The following is a 19737-nucleotide window of genomic DNA, read 5'->3' on the forward strand; positions in this document are numbered from 1 at the left end:
GCAGAGCGGCAGCTCCAGGGTGCTATACGGCGTGCCTCTGCATGGACCATCTCACACGGATTTCAGTTTTCTCCTTTAAAATCGCGAGTGGTCCACTTTTGTCGCCGTGTGACAGTCCACCCCGATCCAGAGCTCTATCTCAATGCACAACGATTACCTGTGGTCCCACAGTTTCGTTTCCTTGGCCTTCTTTTCGACAACAAGCTCACTTGGCTGCCTCATATCAGACGCCTGAAGATAGGATGTTTCCATAAACTAAACGTCCTTCGCTTCCTTGCCCACACCTCTTGGGGTGCTGACCGTTCCACTCTCCTCCACCTTTATCGGGCCTTAGTGTTGTCTCGCTTGGACTATTGTTGTCAAGTTTACGGTTCAGCTGCCCCTTCTACATTGCGCCTCTTGGATCCAGTCCACCATCGTGGTATCCGTTTGGCCATCGGTGCCTTCCCGACTGGCCCTGTTGATAGTCTCCTGGTTGAGGCTGGGATCCCCCCCTTTCCGTTCGGCGCTCCCAGCTTCTGGTTTCGTATGCAATCACTGTCCGTTCCTCTCCCACTCATCCTTCCTATTCTATCCTGTTCCCTGCCCAAGGAAGTCGCCCACCTGACTCCCGCCCTCGGGCGGGTTTACCGGTTGGGCTCCGCCTAGCGTCTCTTCGCCGTGATTTTCAGCTTCCTTCCTTTTCCTGTATCCCACGTTCCCTCCCCAACACACCTCCTTGGTTAGTTCCTCGGCCCCGAGTTCGGATGGATCTCTGCCGAGGTCCGAAAGATTCCGTTCCCCCGATGGTGTTCCGTTGTTTTTTCCGCCGCATTTTATCTGAGTTTCGGGATGCTGTTGTTTTTTACACTGATGGCTCTAAATCTGCTGATCGTGTGGGCTATGCCTTCACCTCCTCTGTAGGCATGGAAAATCATCTCCTGCCAAATGCATGTGGGGTGTTCACTGCGGAATTGATGGCGGTCTCCCGGGCCCTGGCCTTTATTAAACAGTCCAAGCTCAATCGCGTTTTGTTATGTACAGACTCAATGAGTGGCCTTCAGGCACTTGACCAGTGTTTCTCCCGTCATCCCTTGGTCTCCTCCATCCATGACCATCTCGCTGATCTCCACCATGCTGCTTGTTCTGTTAGCTTCCTTTGGGTCCCTGGCCATGTGGGCATCCAAGGAAATGAGCTTGCTGATCGTTTGGCTGGGGGAGCAGTCACTTATCCCCCATTCCCTGTCACCCCTCCTGTGGCGGATTTACGGCTTCATCTCAAATCCCACTTTGCGCAATCATGGGCCACATCCTGGGAGGCTACCTCCTTGTCTAATAAACTTCGTGCGATTAAGGTGACACCTGTCCCATGGCGTTCTTCCTTACGCCTCTCGCGAAAGGACTCAATCACCCTCTGTCGTCTTCGCATCGGCCATACCAGGCTGACCCATGGTTTTCTTTTGTGTGGTGAGCCACCCCCACTTTGTGGTTGTGGAGCTTTCCAGTCAGTGGCCCACATTTTGGTGGAATGCCCCCTTCTTTTAGCTTTGCGTACTAAGTACAGACTTCCCTGCACTTTACCCTTAATATTAGCAGACGATTCCCGGGTGGTTGAACTGGTTCTCAGTTTCCTCCGTGAAAGTGGTTTTTATTCTCAGTTTTAAGGATTTTCATCTCCCTCTGGAGTAGGGACAGGGCGGTGAGGGTTGGGATGTCTCCCACTGTAGGCTGTGCTTGGAGATTCCTGACTCCCCTCCCTGGCCATGTTCCTTCTTTTTTCCCTTTTACTGTTTTTATCGCCTTTTAGGTTTGTTTAATCCCTTCTACAATCCGCCCTTTTACACTCTGGCGGTTGAATGCTTTTAAATAGCATGTGGTCTTGCTTGTACTGCATCACAGGTGGGATATTTCCTCTCTTGAGGTTGCCCATTTACTGACTTCCCTCCTTGTGTTTTTATCATTGACGACACAACTGCACTTTTTTAGCCTTTTACCTTTTATCGTTTTTGACTCTTCTGAGCTGTCCCTCTGTCGGAACTGACCGCCTTTGTAACAAGGGACTGATGACCTTGCTGTTTGGTCCCTTCAACCCCAACCAACCAACCAACCAACCATTTGTTGTGAACCCAGAACCAGAATCGTGTAACCTTGTTAATGACATCTATATTCCTAATGAGAAAGCTGTTAGCATATTGGATTTTGCTTGTTTCAAGTTAGATGTATCTCCTGCTTCGAAAATAATAAAATTAAGTAGCCGGAAAAGATAAGCAGCTATTGAAAATAAGGTACAACAAATTCCAGACAATATTAGAAAAGACTTGGAATTGTGCTTTAATAATACAGGTACCAACATTGTTTGTAAAGAAGAAAAGCTACCACCAGCATCATCTGACACTGAAAATTTGAGCTTCATAGAGAAATTAAAAATTAAATGTTAAGTGGCATCTAAAGAGGAAAAAGTTAACATTTTAAGTTTGCGCCCTGACTCATGGTCAGGAGAGAAAATAGTTCATGAATTCAACCGGGATGGTTCCTTTCAAAGGTCACGGCTGACTTCCTTCCCCATCCTTCCCTAATCTGATGCGACCGATGATAATGCTGTCTGGTCTCCTTCTGCAAAACAACCAACCATGAATTCAATGTTTCTCATCATTTGGTTAAACTAACCCGAAAATTAGTGAAAGAGCAAGGCATTCTTCCAATTTTAGGAAAGAAGAAAGGAGTAGTGAAGAAACAATTGAAGAGATACAGCAGTTTTCTGAAGTTTATGAAAACAGTAGAATGTGCCCAGGTTGCAAAGATAGCAAGAGTTGTTATAAATGGAGTTAAAGTAACAAAGCAGAAACAACTAGTGCTTCAAATCTAAATGAAATTTATGTAGCTTTCAAAAATTCTGAATGCAAAAATGGAAGGTCAAAATTTTGTGACCTCTGCCTTATGTGATGTATTTTTGCTGGATCCTCAGGGATCAAACCGATGATTGTGGGTGCAAAACTCTGATCTTAACTACAGAGTTACTAGATTTAATGTCTGTGACACTAAGTTATGACTGCATGATTAGTTTGGGTAATAAATGCCCTGCTAAGAAAACTGTTGTTGAATTGTTTCATGAATATGAGGAGGAAATGTCACAGTATTACCTTCAGTGTGTCACAACTGACAGGGAGGAAATAAGTGGTTAAATCTCAGGAAGAGTACTTGAAATTGTTAATGATAACTTACAAAAACTCAAGTCACCACTGTGTTTCTAAAATCCAAAACAAGTTTTTGAATGAAACTTCCTGGCAGATTAAAACTGTGTGCCCGACCGAGACTCGAACTCGGGACCTTTGCCTTTCGCGGGATAGTGCTCTACCAACTGAGCTACCGAAGCAGCTTCGGTAGCTCAGTTGGTAGAGCACTTGCCCGCGAAAGGCAAAGGTCCCGAGTTCGAGTCTCGGTCGGGCACACAGTTTTAATCTGCCAGGAAGTTTCATATCAGCGCACACTCCGCTGCAGAGTGAAAATCTCATTCTGGAAGTTTTTGAATGACAAAAAGCACAACTTCATGAAACTGAATACATAGTGCTAGCTGATCTTGCAGAAAATTTTACATTTTTGGTTCAGGATGCAATACAAGGGTACCACTGGATCAGTGACCAGGCAACAGTGCATCTTTTATCCTCTACTTTAAAGATGAGGAGAATGAAGTTTGTAGTTCTTAAATTTGCATTCTAAGTGACTACCTGGAGCAGTAGTGGCAAAAGAATTTGCTGATATAAATTCTTTTTCTGATCTTCGTACATTTGTATTTCTTACACTAATCAGTCCATTTTTTACGTGGTTTTTTACTAGTCTCTTGGTGGCTCCCTTTGTATGCTGATTATTTTAATGAACAAGATGACTTCTTCTAATGGTTTCCTTCTACACATCTAGGTACAATCTCATGCTTGGAGACCTTTTGTAAGTTGCATTGCAGTTCAGTATTTACTTGTGGCTTTACTTTATTCAAACAGAATCCTTTATTTTTTAACTGCACAGTCTAATAAAGTTAGAATACTGCCCACTCTTTACAGTTGAAACAAAACCCAAGTCTCAATCTAAAACTTCTGCAATAATGAGTTCAATGCTATCCTCTTTTAAAGAAACGTGAATTTTTAATTGTTAAAATTGTTTGTACAAGAAGCTGATGATAGGATTAAGTGTTTCTTCTTGGCCAAGGAAGCTTTCCCCAATTGAATTCATAAACAGATATCTAGGGCTTGATTTAAAAAAATTGAACTTAATCTTTTGAAATTTTAAACGATATGAATTCAAATTCCATTGCATTATGATTTTCAAGGAGATATGTAAGTTTGTTCAGAAATGGAAAGAAAAGAGTGAAATAGGCTCTGGTGTCAGAATCAACCTGGCTGACTATAGACATGGAGGCATGTTCATATTTATTCTCCAAAATGTTATGAAAACTGAATAATTTAACTTTCTAAGCTTAAAACAAATCTGAAATCAAAAGCTACTAGAAAGTGCAGTATGGTATTTATTGCTCGCACATATTTTAAAAATCACAAATACTTTGTAAAAGTTAACTTTTCATTTTTGTAATTTATGTAAAGTATATATGTACATGACAAGTTAAAATACTTGGTGGAAAATTTCAGTTACAGCTTTTATTAATATTGTGCAGTTTTGAACTGTTCTCTGTGACACAATTGAACATTAGGCTATGCTTCAAGTCACTTACCATAACCAATATTTGACATTCACCTTTATTGGCTTCACGAAAATTTCTTCCTGCTTGCCATCTCCTGCTTCTCTACAGGGTTGGCATTTTTGTATATGTTTCGCCAGTCTTAGTGACTGTGACCAGATGGTGTCTTGGCACAGTTGCCCCCTCCCAGGATGTGATCTCTCTCTCCTACCTGTGTTGAGAGTAAATGTCATTTAGGCACTACAGTTTTCTAAACATTTGTGTAGTGTGTTTCTAAGCAGGAGCATGGGTAACAGCCTGCTATTTGGGAAATCGGATGTTGGAAACAGTCTGAAGACATCTACACTGAGGCAGCAATTATGAACAAACACCATATGCAACTGTGAATTTTTGTCACAGCAATTCAACATTTCATATGGTACTGAGCACAAAATTGTTAATGAACATTGAAATTTTGTAAAGCTGGTGCTCGCTGGCTGCGTAATAACCTGACAGACGACCACAATGACCACAGTGACCAGCTTGGATCACTTAACATGTTATGCCACAGGAGGGCATGACTCTGAAAGGATTTGTCACTGGTGATGAGTCATGACACACAATGGGAGAAATGTTGAATGTTGGTGACTGTAGTAAAGTAGGTAAAAAAGATGTAAGTTAATTTGTGATTTCTTTGTTTTGTTACCTGTTAAATGTTTTGGTAACAATTATTGTGGATTACTGTCTGATCTTCCCTTGTAGGTTTTTAATTATAGTGTAACACCAGATGAATGGTTAGGCCACACTATTCTAAAGCTACTGTGTGCTGTTTTCAGAGGTGTCCCTGAAAACAATTGTTTCCAAGTAGCCAGTAACATGGTGTACACTTGATCCATATTAACTCTGGAAGCTCTATCTTGCTGACTTCAGATGATATAAATAATGAAAATTCAGACCATGCTATACACCTCACTTACATTGTAAAACTTCAACTCTGCAGTGGTTGAGGCTTGGCTAAAGACGTTAGTATTCAACTGTGAGACACTGTAGTGTGCCTCAACAGAAAAATAAATTTTGTGACTAACAGGATTGCAGATATGAACAAACTGATGTAGTGCTGCTCATTCATGTTTAATGATGTACATTTTAAGTTTCTCGCTAAATAAATTTAGAATCTGCATTGAGAATTTAACTCACCTCATTCTTATTAAATATTCCAAGCATATGTAGGTTGTGATCAGCTTAGCTGCATTTAATGCTCTAAAGGCTGTATGCCATTTCTGATAAAAAATATTTATCATGTGGGAATTGTTTGCCAATGCCTCTTCTTTCTTCTTGTTTGTCCCAGATTCCTGAGATCTCTCGGTGAAGAGACACAGTAAATTTATCAACTTCCGTAGTGGTACAATGAAATTATGCAACAGTTAGTACTCTCGTTGTCTGTTTATTGGTATTTGTGTAAAAGAAAAGAAACTCTCATACTATCACGTGTCACCAAATGTCATGTAGCATTTTGTGTGTAATGGACTTCTCTGTTTTGCGAACCGTTTCAATGAATTCATTATAGTGTTGCTTGGCAATGTAACCAACGTTGTCATACGTGTCTCTTTAAAACTGATCCTCAGTATGTAAATAACCTTTCACGTAGTTTCTGTCCAAATTAGCACTTGTTTCAAAATTAATTTCAGATTTGTGGATTTAATGCAAGCGTATTTGTAACTATTGTCTGTGATTTACTGAACAGCCTGAACCCGATCTTGCACTGGCACTTAACTTATTTAGTTTAGTGTAGTTTTTAGTATTTCCCTTATGGGACAAACAACTCTTTTACAATGACGTGATCTCGTGTAAAAATCTAACTGGAACTGGATTATCTCCGTCCGATTCAGAATCGTAAAATTCACCACAGCGGCAAAGGAACTATACATGCGCACTTTTGCACTTCTAGTAAGTCATCTCGGAGTAAAAGCTGCACTTAAATTCACTCTTTTCATGCATAGAAAAACCAAAACACCTTTATATTAAATATTTCCCATTCTGAATAGACTTAGTGTTTATGTTTCATAATCAATAAAATTTTATCACCCGAGAGAAGCTATTAATTTGCCAAAACGGATTTAGATCACAATTAATTCGTGTCTGGACGATGGTGTCACAAATCGACACTTGCTTGAAGTGAACGAAATAAATGTACTAAAAGTATTGTTTGTAATGTAGTGATTTTTTTTTACAACAAATTTGCTACCCCTTGTGTTGCTACTTGCCGAGGGAACTATGCTTTCATTTGCCTGAAATGATATAGGGAAGTTCAAATTAGGATGACTGGACAGAGCTAACTCTTACCTTTTCAAATATGAAGTATATTGCTGCATTGCATCATTCAGCTAGTCCCAGTTGTACAAAGCTTTGTTGGTCATACACCGTTTGCACCAGATAACGTGAATTATAAAACAGTTTTGTACTTCATTGCTTGCATTTTTTCCTTTCTCTCTCAAACCTTCAAAGTGAAAAGCATCATGTCAGCTTTTGACCATCCTGGTGTGCTGCAAGATATATGAAATGGTGTTAGGAATATTTGTCTGCTAGAATTAACAAGTTCTAAGATACGGATTATTTCACTAGTTTGATACACTGAATTTGATATACTCAAATAGCATAACTGTGTACCTCCCTTGATTTCTGAACTCCACAGAAGCTCTGTGGCCTGCAATTTTGGACTAGCATGACTCGGAAGAAGGATATGGCAGTACTTGATCAATAGTTTGTTTCCAGAGTGTTATTGTTCACAAAGAAGTAATTTTTCTAATGAATTTTATTCCTGTCATTTGCTGTAACAAACTTGGTTCAGAAATTAAATTCCTTATCTGCCCAGCTTTTGTAAAACCTATTATGTGCCAGATGAACAAGAGAGAGAATTTAAAAGAACAGTTCCGCTCAATCACATTCATAATGTAAATTCTATTTCAACAAAACTTTGTGCCATTGGGACTAGCAGAATGAGGCAGTGCAACAACATACTTCATATTAGCTCTGTCCAGCCATTCTGATTGGAAGGTTGTGGTTTTGTGCGTGTGTGTGATTAATTTGATAAATTCTTTGTAGTACCCATCGGTGACAATGTCATAAAAGCCCTGGACTGTAATCTGAGAGAAGTGTACTTCTGGTTTACTTCTTGTGATTTTCCTAATCTGTTTGATGTACAGCTACAGAAGCACACACTGAAATACTGTGAAGTACATGAAATCAGTTTTAGCATTGAGGCACATTTGGTTTTCATCCTGTTCCATTTGCATGTGGAGAACAGAAGAAAGATTGGTTCGATGCCTCTGTGCATGCTGTAGTTACTATGATCTTGCCTTTTGCCTCTGGTAGATTTGTCACTTACCTTCCAAGCAGGCTTTTCCTAGTTAATATATTCTTTATTACTCTATGGCGTAGTGTGCGTAGATAATTATTCCTAAATAGTAAGGTAGGCATGTAGGCCTATCTTCAAGTATTTGCGTCCGCAGCTCGTGGTCGTGCGGTAGCGGTCTCGCTTCCTGTGCTCGGGTTCCTGGATTCGATTCCCGGTGGGGTCAGGGGTTTTCTCTGCCTCATGATGACTGGGTGTTGTGTGATGTCCTTAGGTTAGTTAGGTTTTAGTAGTTCCAAGTTCTAGGGGACTGATGACCATATATGTCAAGTCCCATAGTGCTCAGAGCCATTTGAAGTATTTGGAAATTCAGTTGTCAGGATTTTTGTGAAATATCCAGTGTTAAGTGACACTGTTGCCATTTATGTGTGTTTTGGTATCTCCTGATAGTCCTGTTGGGAATGGGTACAAAACATTGGAATAGATTGTTTAGTAAGTAATGTCCTTTTTAGACAGATTGCAGTTACTATTATGATGATACTAATGAACTGTATTTCACCTGTTCACTTAACACTGAGAGTGAGAGATTCCATTTCATATCCCCCAAAGTTGTTACATGCGGGTAATTGTGAGATTTGACTTGATTCCAATTGTGGCTCATTTGTTTTGTTGTGGTATACTAAGTTTGTGAAGTGCACTGTGAACATTTAAAGCAAGTTGCCAGTTTTTGCACCACTACACCTTATAAAATTATGAATATATATGCATACGTGTGAAGCTTTTTCAAAGATCAGACTTACAGAAAACTGCAGTGTTCGTAAGGACTGTAACTATTAATATTGCCTGCCAGGTCATTAATATACAGCAAGAGCTCCAACAGACTTCCTTCTGGCAAACCTGAAGTTACTTCACCCATGGTGATACCAGAGTACAGATTCAGATGTAGATGGGCTTCATCAAGAAATACTGCTTCTTCCAATTTGCCTTGATTTCTGCCATCATGCGAAGAGAGATGGGTTTTGTATGACTGATATTTCGAAATCCTAACTGCGTGGCATGGGTAAGGTCATTGTTTGATATTATCAGGTTGCATTTTTCATAATATTCTTGAAGATTCTACAATATACAGAAGTGAAATTCAGTGGGATGGTAGTTTTTTGGGTCATTTCTACTAACCTTTTTATAGACAAAATGTGAACTGTGATTTCTTCCAACCACTAGACAGGAATTTGTTATGGGGTTCTGCAGGGTTTAGAGGCTGTAGCCCTAAGGTTCTCATGTTTTCCTGTATTTTCACACAGTTTTTAAATCCAGGTCTGCCATGAAAAACATTTTATTGGTAGAATTGAATGTCCTGGTGCTAAATTTCAGCTTTGAGTTAAACATAATGTATCATCTTACAGAGGGAATGGAACAATAACATTATTTTCCTTCTGTATTTTTGTGGAATGAAGTTGGTATGGAAAGACAGTTTAGGGCAGGCCTAAGCTACAGAAAATATTTGACAGTTGTTTTATGTAATGAAGATTGTGGTTTATGTAGTGTAATGTGCCGTGCACCAGCTTTTGTGACAGGCAGGTGAGCCAGATTCAGATCGAACCCATATGTGGAGTCATACACCAGCCAGTCTGAATGTGGTTTTGTGGTGGTTGCCTACTCTTGGGGCAAATGGTGGTCTGGTCCCCAAATTATGTATAAGAATATCACAGAAACAGTTAAAAACAGCAAAGTTTACAAGGTTCTCAAAGAGATGGTGCACACGACTTCTCTCCATTAGGTTACCTTGACAACTGTTGCATCAGGAATGTGATGTGGCCACAAAATTAAATAATGAATTAAATACGTCAAATTCTGGAAAAACATGCCACTAACTCGACAGAATAAACATTAGGGAAATGATTGTGGTGACTCGCTGTTCCATAGTTTTGTTTGTTTTTTGCGAGTTGGAAGGTGACAGTTTGGTTGAGAGTTGAAAATAACTGATGTAATGACAGTTACTGTTTCTGTTATAGTACATATTTTATATGCATTTTGAATTTCAGTGTATAGTTTATGCCCATTATTTTCATGTCATGTTACAACAAATTGTTAGTATTGGAAAGCACAATTTTATTTTCTTCTCACCCAGGTATTTAGTTTACCAGAATTTTATATTGGAATTCAGCTAGATATTTGTGATTTATAAATAGTCTGCTTAAAATAAAACTGCAGTGCAGATGGTGTCATCTTACTATACAAAAAAATCTGGTTCTGTAAACCATCAAGAGGTGATGTTTCTCTCCCATTCTTGACCATTTGAATTTTCTAGGTCCAGTGGCTTTACAGTTGATAGGAAATCAGAGACATGAAAATCATGATGGCCCAAATATTGAAATTATTTTATTTCATATTCCCTATTCTAAAACTATATACTTTTGTGTATAGTACCTCATCATTTTTATGTTTAAATAACTTTCTAAAGCAGATGGGCATGTGAATGTTTAGCTGTTATGCTATTGTCAAACACACAACCTTGTGTCCAATGTCACATTATTTAATTTTGTCACCACTATTTCTGTAGCAACTCATTTGTATAATATCGTTGAAGAGCATATCAATTGTGGTATGAGGAAGGATTTATTTCAATCAGTATTTGTCGATACAAGTAAATTACATGGGTATTCATGTGGTAAATTACTTGTTGTGACAGCGTATTTCTACTAATTTCCAACATACAATGTCAAAAAAAAGTTTAATTGCAGTCATAAATTTTATAGTAATCGACACAAGCATGTTTTTGGTAATTGGAAAAATTTAGAAATTGTTACACCACAGTGAAATGAGATTAGGCCTCAAAATTTGCCAGGATGTTGGTGTTGTAAATAGTGAAAATAAGTGGAAAAATCCCTTATGTTTGGTGAGGTCATAAGAGGTCTATCCATCAAAATTGTAGTGGTATGTCAAGTGTTTACAATATCTCTGTAACAGGAACGAAATATAGTGAATATTTGCCTTGCTTATGCCATGAAGTGGATTGGGAAGTGAAGAAAAGCAGCCCAGATAATGTGTTATGATGGATCTTCCCACCACCACCGTCTGTCAAGTTTGAGACATATTATAAATGTGCATAATGCTGTAACAGAAGTCAGTGAAGCATCTATGGAGAGAGCAGAAAAAACTAGATATGCCACTGTTGAGATTGTTGCTGCATTAGACAGTTCAGTCAGAAGAGAGGCCATACATTACTGAATTGAATTTTCATTTACATCTGTAGATACAGGCAAGATGCTGGCTATGAATGCCTTGACCAAAAAAACTGCCAAGGTTGTGCCAATAAAGTAAATGAACCCAAATGTGACACTTTGATGGTTTTATTGGTAGTGTAGGAAGCAATGCAGGCAGTGTCTATTTTTAGGTCAATTAATAGATGTGGGGTGAGATGCATTCACTACCTTGGTGATGGTGATTAAAGGCTTCAGTAGTGTTATAGCTGCTAAATTGTATGGTGAAAAAATTTAAAAAGGGAAATGTGTAGGATGTGTGAAAAAGAAAATAGGGACAAGACTTAAGAAACTCTGCAAAAACACAACAGGAAAGAAATCTGCTGGCAAAGCAATTGGTGGACAAGGTAGATTCACCAAAGTAGAAACAAAAATCTCACAGAATATTATGGTCTAGCCATCAGGGAGAAACAGTGAAAATTTAGTGAGATAATAGCATTTTGGGCAACTGTTTCACAGAGTATCCACTGAAGAGTGTACACGGTATAGCCTCTGCCCAAAAGGGAAATACTTTCTGGTTTAGGTATAATAGGTTTAAAACAAATGGACAGAAATATAAAATGCATGTCCCCATGCCACAAACTGTTGTGGTAGAACTAAAGTCAGTATGTAGACAACTTTCAGATTCTAAACTTGTGGGGAAAATGTTTACATGGTAAAACACAGAATCCAAATGAAAGCTTAAATAGCTGGGTGTGGTAACACTTGCCAAAAACTGTTTTTGTTGATGTCTCAGTGTTTGATTTGTGTGATGAACACAATGTTTTGATGATAGAATAAAAAGCAGATGAAAAACCATGAGCAGACTAGGCATAAAAACTGGGGACAACATTAGAAGTGGGCTGCTAAGAATGGATGGGCAGTGTCAGAAGCTGAAAAAGCTCCTGAAAGGACAACAAAGAAGGCCAGAATAACAAAGGAAAGAGACAACTAAAGATGATGAAAAGGTCACTCAAAATAAAAATCTATTTGACATGTTATTTCCAAGAAAATGATGTGCAAATCTTTGGTTTGCTTCCCTTAGTCATCTATTTCGCATACGTATCATCTCGTACAATATTGAAGTTACAAAACAAAATTTAGCATGAATAATAATGTAGTGCTTGCCTACATTATACACCACATTATTCCACAGTGTATTGAACATGTTAAGTTGGGGAGAAAAATTGAGATTAACATTTCTGGAAATACATAAGACAACAAATTGCTAAATATTCCTGGTTTACTGTTTCAGCGAGTTAATAGTAAAATGGGTTTTGATCTCTTATTTTGAATAGTGTGAAATTAGTGTACCTTAAATAAAAATTACACATAATTTCAATACGTAAGTTGAATATTCAGTCATCCACGTAGTAAACAGTTTCTAAATTCTTTCTTGCGTAGAGGTCCCAATATACTAATTATTTGGTAAAAATTTAATTCCAGTCTGTTTTTGATTTAACTTTCAAAATACTAGTAAAAGCTGAAAGCCATGACATCCAGGTCCCTCTAAGTCGTAATCTTCCTTTTCCTTACATTAGCAGACAATTATTTTTTAATACATTGTGTAGCTCAGATTGCTGCTGTCTTTATTCTTTATAACTGGACAGTGTTAATTGCTGACAAACTTCATTTCACCATTCACCTGCATTAGAACATTTTATGCTTTGCTGTGTGTTGCCCTCTGCCTCTTCTGTTAATAGATGTTTGTGGGTGATGTTAGGACGTGGTGTGCCATGTTAAAATTGACTATAAAATACTTCAGGTACTGTACATTGTTACGCTTTTTCATGTCCTAGAGATGAGATTGACAGATGTTAGTAATTAAAGCCATTTTGAATTAAGCTTTTGTAGTTGTAGGGGTGCAGTTGTTCCTGTCTGTTACATTGGAGCTAGGAGGGAACTGCATTTTTATAGATTCAGTAATGGTGTTCCAGAAAACTTTCTCATTCTCACTTAGTAGTTTGTATAGTTCTTGGAATGGTGAACAGGGAGAATTGTCAGGAATATCGTGACCATTTATCTTTATTTAGGGGGAGGGCAACTAACAGTTCCCAAGTTAACACACAAAAATTGTGTATACTTAACTGCAATATGACGGACTAAATGATGGTTAAGAGAACATTGTTTTTTATAATGTAAAAATCCTCGACTCTTACCCCACAATATACCAAGTTAGCTGTTGGGCTGTATAGAATTTGACCTATGTTCAGAGGTTAGGGAACCTTCACTGCATATTGTGACTGTAACATCACAGCATATCTGCAGTTGGCTAATTTTACTGAGATAAACTGTGACTATGTAGTGAACACAAATACAGCAGACACCTAAAAGCTGTTTGTTTGAGAGTAGCAGTGTCTTGTCTGAATGGTTTGGCAGACAGGAATGTCTTGATTAAAGATTGGAATGAATTTACACTTAAGTTATTGATAAGGTGCAGGTTGATTTTAGGCATGACCTCCTATATAGTCATACTATAAACATAAAATTTATCAGTATTTTATGTGCTGAAATATAAAATTGTATGTCTTCGGTTCCATTAGTGCACATTATGTTGTACCACAATTTTCCTGGATTGTGCCTTTGATAGATGTTACATATTAATGTACAGTGTTTGATGACATCCTGAGGATGCTGGAACTGATGAGGTACAATTGTGGTGAAAGTTTCTCACCTGCTTTTCAGCAGGAACCAATGGTCAAATAAGTCATCATTCAGAGTAATTTAACAAGTAGATACAGCAGTCAAGGAGGCAAGTGGATAGAATACTGATTTTATGAATAATAAAAATAGTACATTATGAAGCTTCAAGACCCACATGTAAGGAACCTCCATAAATGTTGTTGGCAGTTTAGCACTGTGTAGAGGGGAAATGAAATATCTTAGATGTTCTCAGAAAATTTTCCAATTTTTTTTACAGGAACAGTTTGCCTTTCACTTCTTGATGAAGATAAGGACTGGCGACCTGCGATAACAATCAAGCAGATTTTGTTGGGAATTCAAGACTTGTTAAATGAACCGAATATAAAGGATCCTGCTCAGGCAGAAGCATATACAATATACTGGTAAGCATAGATCTGACTTGGTTTCTTATTAACCTGCAGATAACTTCCTTCAAAGTGGATCAGCATTGGAATGTTTCTGCTGTGTGTGCTGCTCTGGTGATATTTGTAACTTTCCTCATCTCACTGCATTTGAAGAATATAAAAAATTACACAAGGAAAAATTTCCTTACATACAAAATCTCATAGCCCTGCCCTATTTAGCCATGCCATGCCATGCCATGCCATGCCCTGAATAACCATTACCAAAACATGTTTGGAACACACACACACACACACACACACACACACACACACACAGTTTCTTTATGTGTATTGCATATTTATATTGACTTGGCCCTTAAGTCACCTGCTTATTTTGAATATTATCCAGCAATACCTTAAATTCCTAGATGAATTACTAGTATTGAAAATGTAGCTAAAATTGTCTACAACAATTGTACAAATTGTATAGTAACAACATGGTGAAATTCCACTGCCTGACAAAACTGTGAAGCATCCAGAAGCAATGGTTGGGTGCCAATGTAACTTCATTCATGTACACACCATTGCCAGGTATGTAAATGATTAAAGAGTTGGTTACCTTTAACAGAAAACAGCCAGGCCCTAAGTGCATTAGCGTTTTTTGTGTGCGGTATTATCAGGTGCGGTAGGGTATGTAAGGACCACAAACAGCATCAGATTTTGAGTGACGACTGAAAGATGTCAAGTACTCATGACAGTATTTTCAGAATTTGGTTTGTGGAAGGATTTGGATGTGACAATAACCTGATGTTGGATTGCATGGGAATGTGAGAGTGCACATACCTATGGTTCCAGTCAGACTTATCTGATCACAAGGAAGGATTGCCAAGCATATTGTAACCACTTCGATCTGTACTACAGTCGGATAACACCTAAGACTCGCTACAATATTGGTTGGATACTTGCTGCTGCAGCAGCAGGTCCAGCAAATTTGGCCCCCCTTGTGTAGGCTGCTGTTAATGACACAAATGGCTGCTGATGGAGTGGTCCCATGACTTGGAAACAGGGACTTCTAATGAATGGCATTGAGTAGTGTTCAGTGATGAATCCTAGCTCTCCCTTTACCCACGATGTTGTCATTAGTGATTGTGCTGGCAACTTGGTGAGAGGTCCTGTTCTTCATTGGTTTGGAGATGCACAGTGGTTTTTCTTCTGGTGTCATATTGTGGGGAGCCATTGAATAATGCTTCAGATTATGGCTAGTAGTGAAGAAATAATGCAAACAGCTGAATGATACACCAGACATCCTGTGTCCTTGGGTTGCAAAGTTGTGGTGTCCTATTTCGTCAGGACAGTGTTAATCTGCATATGTTGTGTATGAACTGTATATATGATATTGAGGTAACTTGTGTGTCAAGCAAATTCCTACATCTGCCCTTTATAGCACATAGAGAGACCATCTTGGTCTAAGCTCCACCCCAGCCCCAGTATCAAGGACCAGTTGCAACAGCTGTGGGCCTGCTTGCCTCACAAGCAAAGGTCCCCAGCATTGAGATTGACTTTTTGAAATCAAATACATGGTGACGTAGGTTAACATCCCAGGTATCACACCCTGCAGCCATTCACTCTGGTGGGCCCTCATTTGTGAGTAATTGACAAAGTTTTGGAATTTTTCATGATCCATGATGTCAAGTCGGATTACATAGTCTAGTTGTGTGATGTAATGGGTAATGGAGTAGCTTCACATGCAAGAGGTTGTGGATTCGAATCATGTCAGATGCAGTACATTTCTTTATTTCAAATCTTTATCAAAATGAATTAATCATTATTAGTATTAGATTAATTGGTTAAAATGTAATTTTTTGTTTCTATCACTTTTTTCATGTTTCAGTAATGTTACGAACTTTTTGATTTGTTTAATTTTTTCTGTTTATCATTTTCCAATTGGAATTTTTTGTGAATACAAATTTAATTACATCTACCTATTATAATGTTAAACAGTGTAAGAAGAGAGTGCTACTTACTATAAAGCAGACACACAGTTGCAGACAGGCACTAATATATAGAAACTTCCACGTGGAAAAAACATATTAAAAACAAAGATTCCATGACTCACCACGCGGGAAAGCACCGGTAGACAGGCACAATAAAATAACACACAAACACAAATTTTCGAGCTTTCGCAACCGGCGGCTGCTTTGTCAGGAAAGAGAGAAGCAAAAGGAAAGATAAAAGGATGTGGGTTTTAAGGGAGAGGGTAAGGAGTCATTCCAATCCCGGGAGCGGAAAGACTTCCCTTAGGGGGGGAAAAGGACAGGTGTACACGCGCGCGCCCACACACACACACACACACACACACACACACACACACAGATGTGCGGATGGATATGTGTGCGTGTGAAATATATATATATATATATATATATATATATATATATATATATATATATATATATATTAAAAATAAAGATTCCAAGACTTACCAAGCGGGAAAGCGCCGGCAGACAGGCACATGAACAAAACACATATATGTGTGTGTGTGTATGTGTGTGTGTGTGTGTGTGTGTGTATATGTGTGTGTGTGTGTGTGTGTGTGTGTGTGTGTGTGTGTGTATGTATATATATATATATATATATATACGAGGGTCGGGGAAAGGAGAGGGTAGTAGTGAACAGGTGGGGAGGGATTAATGCTTTCTGGTGGAATGTACAGGGACTAGATTGCCAACAGATGCTTGTCTGGAGGTTGTGGGACAGAGAGATGGGAAAAAGATAGGATCAGGGAAAGATAGGCAGATGCTTTGGCAGGGGGCTGCAAATAAACAGGGTGAGAGGTCAGAATGGGAGATCATAGGACAGGGGATGGAAACTGTTGGGTGGATGATGTGGAACAGTGTGTTACCATATGTTGAGGCTGGGATAACTCCCATCTGCACGGTTCGAAAAAGCTGGTGGTGGAGGAAAGGATCCAGATGGTTCAGATAGTAAAGCTGCCATTGAAAAAAGTTAGGCCCAGCTGCATGTTGTGCCACAGGGTGGTCTACTTTGCTTTTGGCTGCAGTTTGGTGATGGCCTTTCATCCTGCTGGACAGCTGGTTGGTTGTTATACCAATGTAAAAAAGTTGTGCAGTGATTGCAGCAGAGCTGGCAAATGACTTGGCTGCTTTTGAAGGTGGCCCAGCCCTTGATGGGGCTAGGATAAACTTGTGACAGGAGTGCACCTGGGTCTTCTACAGGGATACAATCCTTGTGGTAAGGGATTGGGAGTGGCATAGGGGTTGACTAGGATGTGGACGTTGGGTGGGTGATGGAACACCACTTTAGGATGGGTGCAAGCATATCGGGTAGGACGTCCCTCATTTAAAGGCATGATGATAGGTAATCAAAGCATTGCCAAAGGATCTGGTTAAGTAGTTCCAGTCCAGGATGGTACTGCATGCTGAAGGGGACTCTCCTTTGTGGCTAGTTCTTGGGGTGGAGGGGGAATGGCATGCGATATGTCTGCAGACTAGGTCTTGGGATAGTGCCTGTCTGTGAAGGCCTTGGTGAGACTTTCAGCAGACTGAGCAAGGAAGTTTTTGTCATTGCAAATATGCCATGCCCAGGTGGCCAGGCTGTATGGGAGTTTCTGGTGTGAAAGGGATGACAGCTGTCAAAATGCGTGTACTGTTGGTGGCTTTAATGTGAACAGAGGCATGGATGAAGTTACCAGAGAATAGGTGGCACACTGGGTTGAGGAGAGGCATGTGAAGGGGGTGGGAGTGTGTGTTGAGGTTGTCAAGGAAGAAAGATAGAATCTTGTCTGCTATGTGATGTCTTTTTCTTTTTTCTTTTTCTTTTTTTTATGTGGTAAGTAGCGGTCTGTCTTTTCCAGTGTTCTTGATATTCCTCCCTGGCTTTTCCATTTTTTGATATAACATTCAGTGTATCAGTTAAACAAAAGGTCAAATAATCTAAATTGACTGCAGTGACGTAAACTGTATTTTTCGTTATGAGATGTGCAATTTTTTTTGCATGGTAATTGTAATACAAACGTATGATGCCTGGTGTATTAACCTACATAACCATATAGATGGTTTCAAAAAGCTGATCAGGCTGCTTGGGACCTCTCCTTGTCAGATACAGTGGATCTAACACCCTTCCCAACTGAATCAGTGCATGCATCAAAGGCAAAGAGGGTACAGCATCTGCTGATAAGCCATCTCATTGTTATAATCACACATTATTTTAGTGATTGTCAGGCAGTGTATTATTTCATCATACGAAGTTTTGGAACAGCCTAAGCAAGCAATAATCTTATGTACGTTGCATTTTCAGTTGCTTGAATACAATTAACTTTGATTTTCTTTTTTTCCCCCCCTCAGCCAAAATCGTTTGGAATATGAGAAGAGAGTTCGTGCCCAAGCTCGTGCTATGACCTCACAGGAGTGAGTTGGTTACTTCAGTCAATGATTTGCTACATATTAAGAAAGACTGATTTATTTCCAATTAAACTGAAATGCAACTATTAAAGAACTTGTGCACTCTTATATTCCTTTGACTTTTAAAGAACTTCCATTGGCTGTACCTAAAATTTAATTTTTTATGTATCTATATATGAAATAAATGTGTTGTCTGTAAAATGCTTGACAAGTAGTTGCCAATTGGTATTAAATCTCTTTTAACATAAACTTAAGATGTTACTTATGTCAGATCTTAATAGAACTACTCAAATATTTTACCAGTTGTAGAATGCTTATCTGAAACACTGCATACAGTAATAGTCTTATTTTTTGACGGACTAGAATAAAATGAGTTTTGGTTATTTTGTGCAAGGATGTGAAACAAAAATGTGAAGGAGTTCTAATCCGCAACTTGTGCAGATAAATTGCTGTTAATTATTTGAATTTATTGTATTTATTTTGACTTTCATGTTGTCAGTATTAAAGTTCTTAAATGTGGAAATGGAGCAGTGTGATGAATACATTTTCACTCTAACTGTAAGAGACTAAAGTCTTTAAAATACCTGAGGATATTTTGTTGCTACAGCACTTTGTCATAGATTCCTGAACCAGAAGAGTATTTAGGTTGCTGGTTCTGATAGAGAAACCCATGAAAAAAAATTTGTTGAACTGTCTTTAACTCTGAAATGTAGCAGTCAAACATGCAGTTAAAACTGATTTCTGTATGTAGCTTCACAAGATTATTCATTAATGCATTGTTAGCACTGGACAAATATGTTGATGCAATGTGGATAAGGTCTGATAACTTGGATGCCAGAGCCCAAATTGCTGGTAATGGGAATCGTACTGTTGTGTTAATAATTTGAGTCTTTATCGAATTTAGCTCCACTCACTAGTTGAAGTTAATACTGAACCAGTTCATCCTCAGATGCTTTTGTTGTACATGGATTATCTGCTTTATTATTACACTTTTGGTGTTCAGGGCTGCCACATTCATGTATAACCTCGCTACTGTCAGAGCATTCGGCATTGC

The 19737-nt window shown here is 38.8% G+C and overlaps 1 protein-coding gene across 1 annotated transcript in view; it reads left to right on the top strand.

Annotated features, from left to right (window-relative positions):
• The window catches only part of LOC126272865 (SUMO-conjugating enzyme UBC9-B), a 33283-nt gene extending 14073 nt beyond the window's left edge, over positions 1–19210 (top strand). The window contains exons 5-6 of the mRNA XM_049976087.1: positions 14157–14301; positions 18627–19210. Coding sequence (XP_049832044.1) covers positions 14157–14301; positions 18627–18693 — 212 coding nt within the window. The 3' untranslated portion in view covers positions 18694–19210. The remainder of the gene's footprint in view (positions 1–14156; positions 14302–18626) is intronic.
• The last annotated feature ends 527 nt before the right edge of the window (positions 19211–19737 follow it).

Source organism: Schistocerca gregaria, chromosome 1 (genome assembly GCF_023897955.1).
Source record: "Schistocerca gregaria isolate iqSchGreg1 chromosome 1, iqSchGreg1.2, whole genome shotgun sequence".
Classification (NCBI taxonomy): Eukaryota; Metazoa; Arthropoda; class Insecta; order Orthoptera; family Acrididae; genus Schistocerca; species Schistocerca gregaria.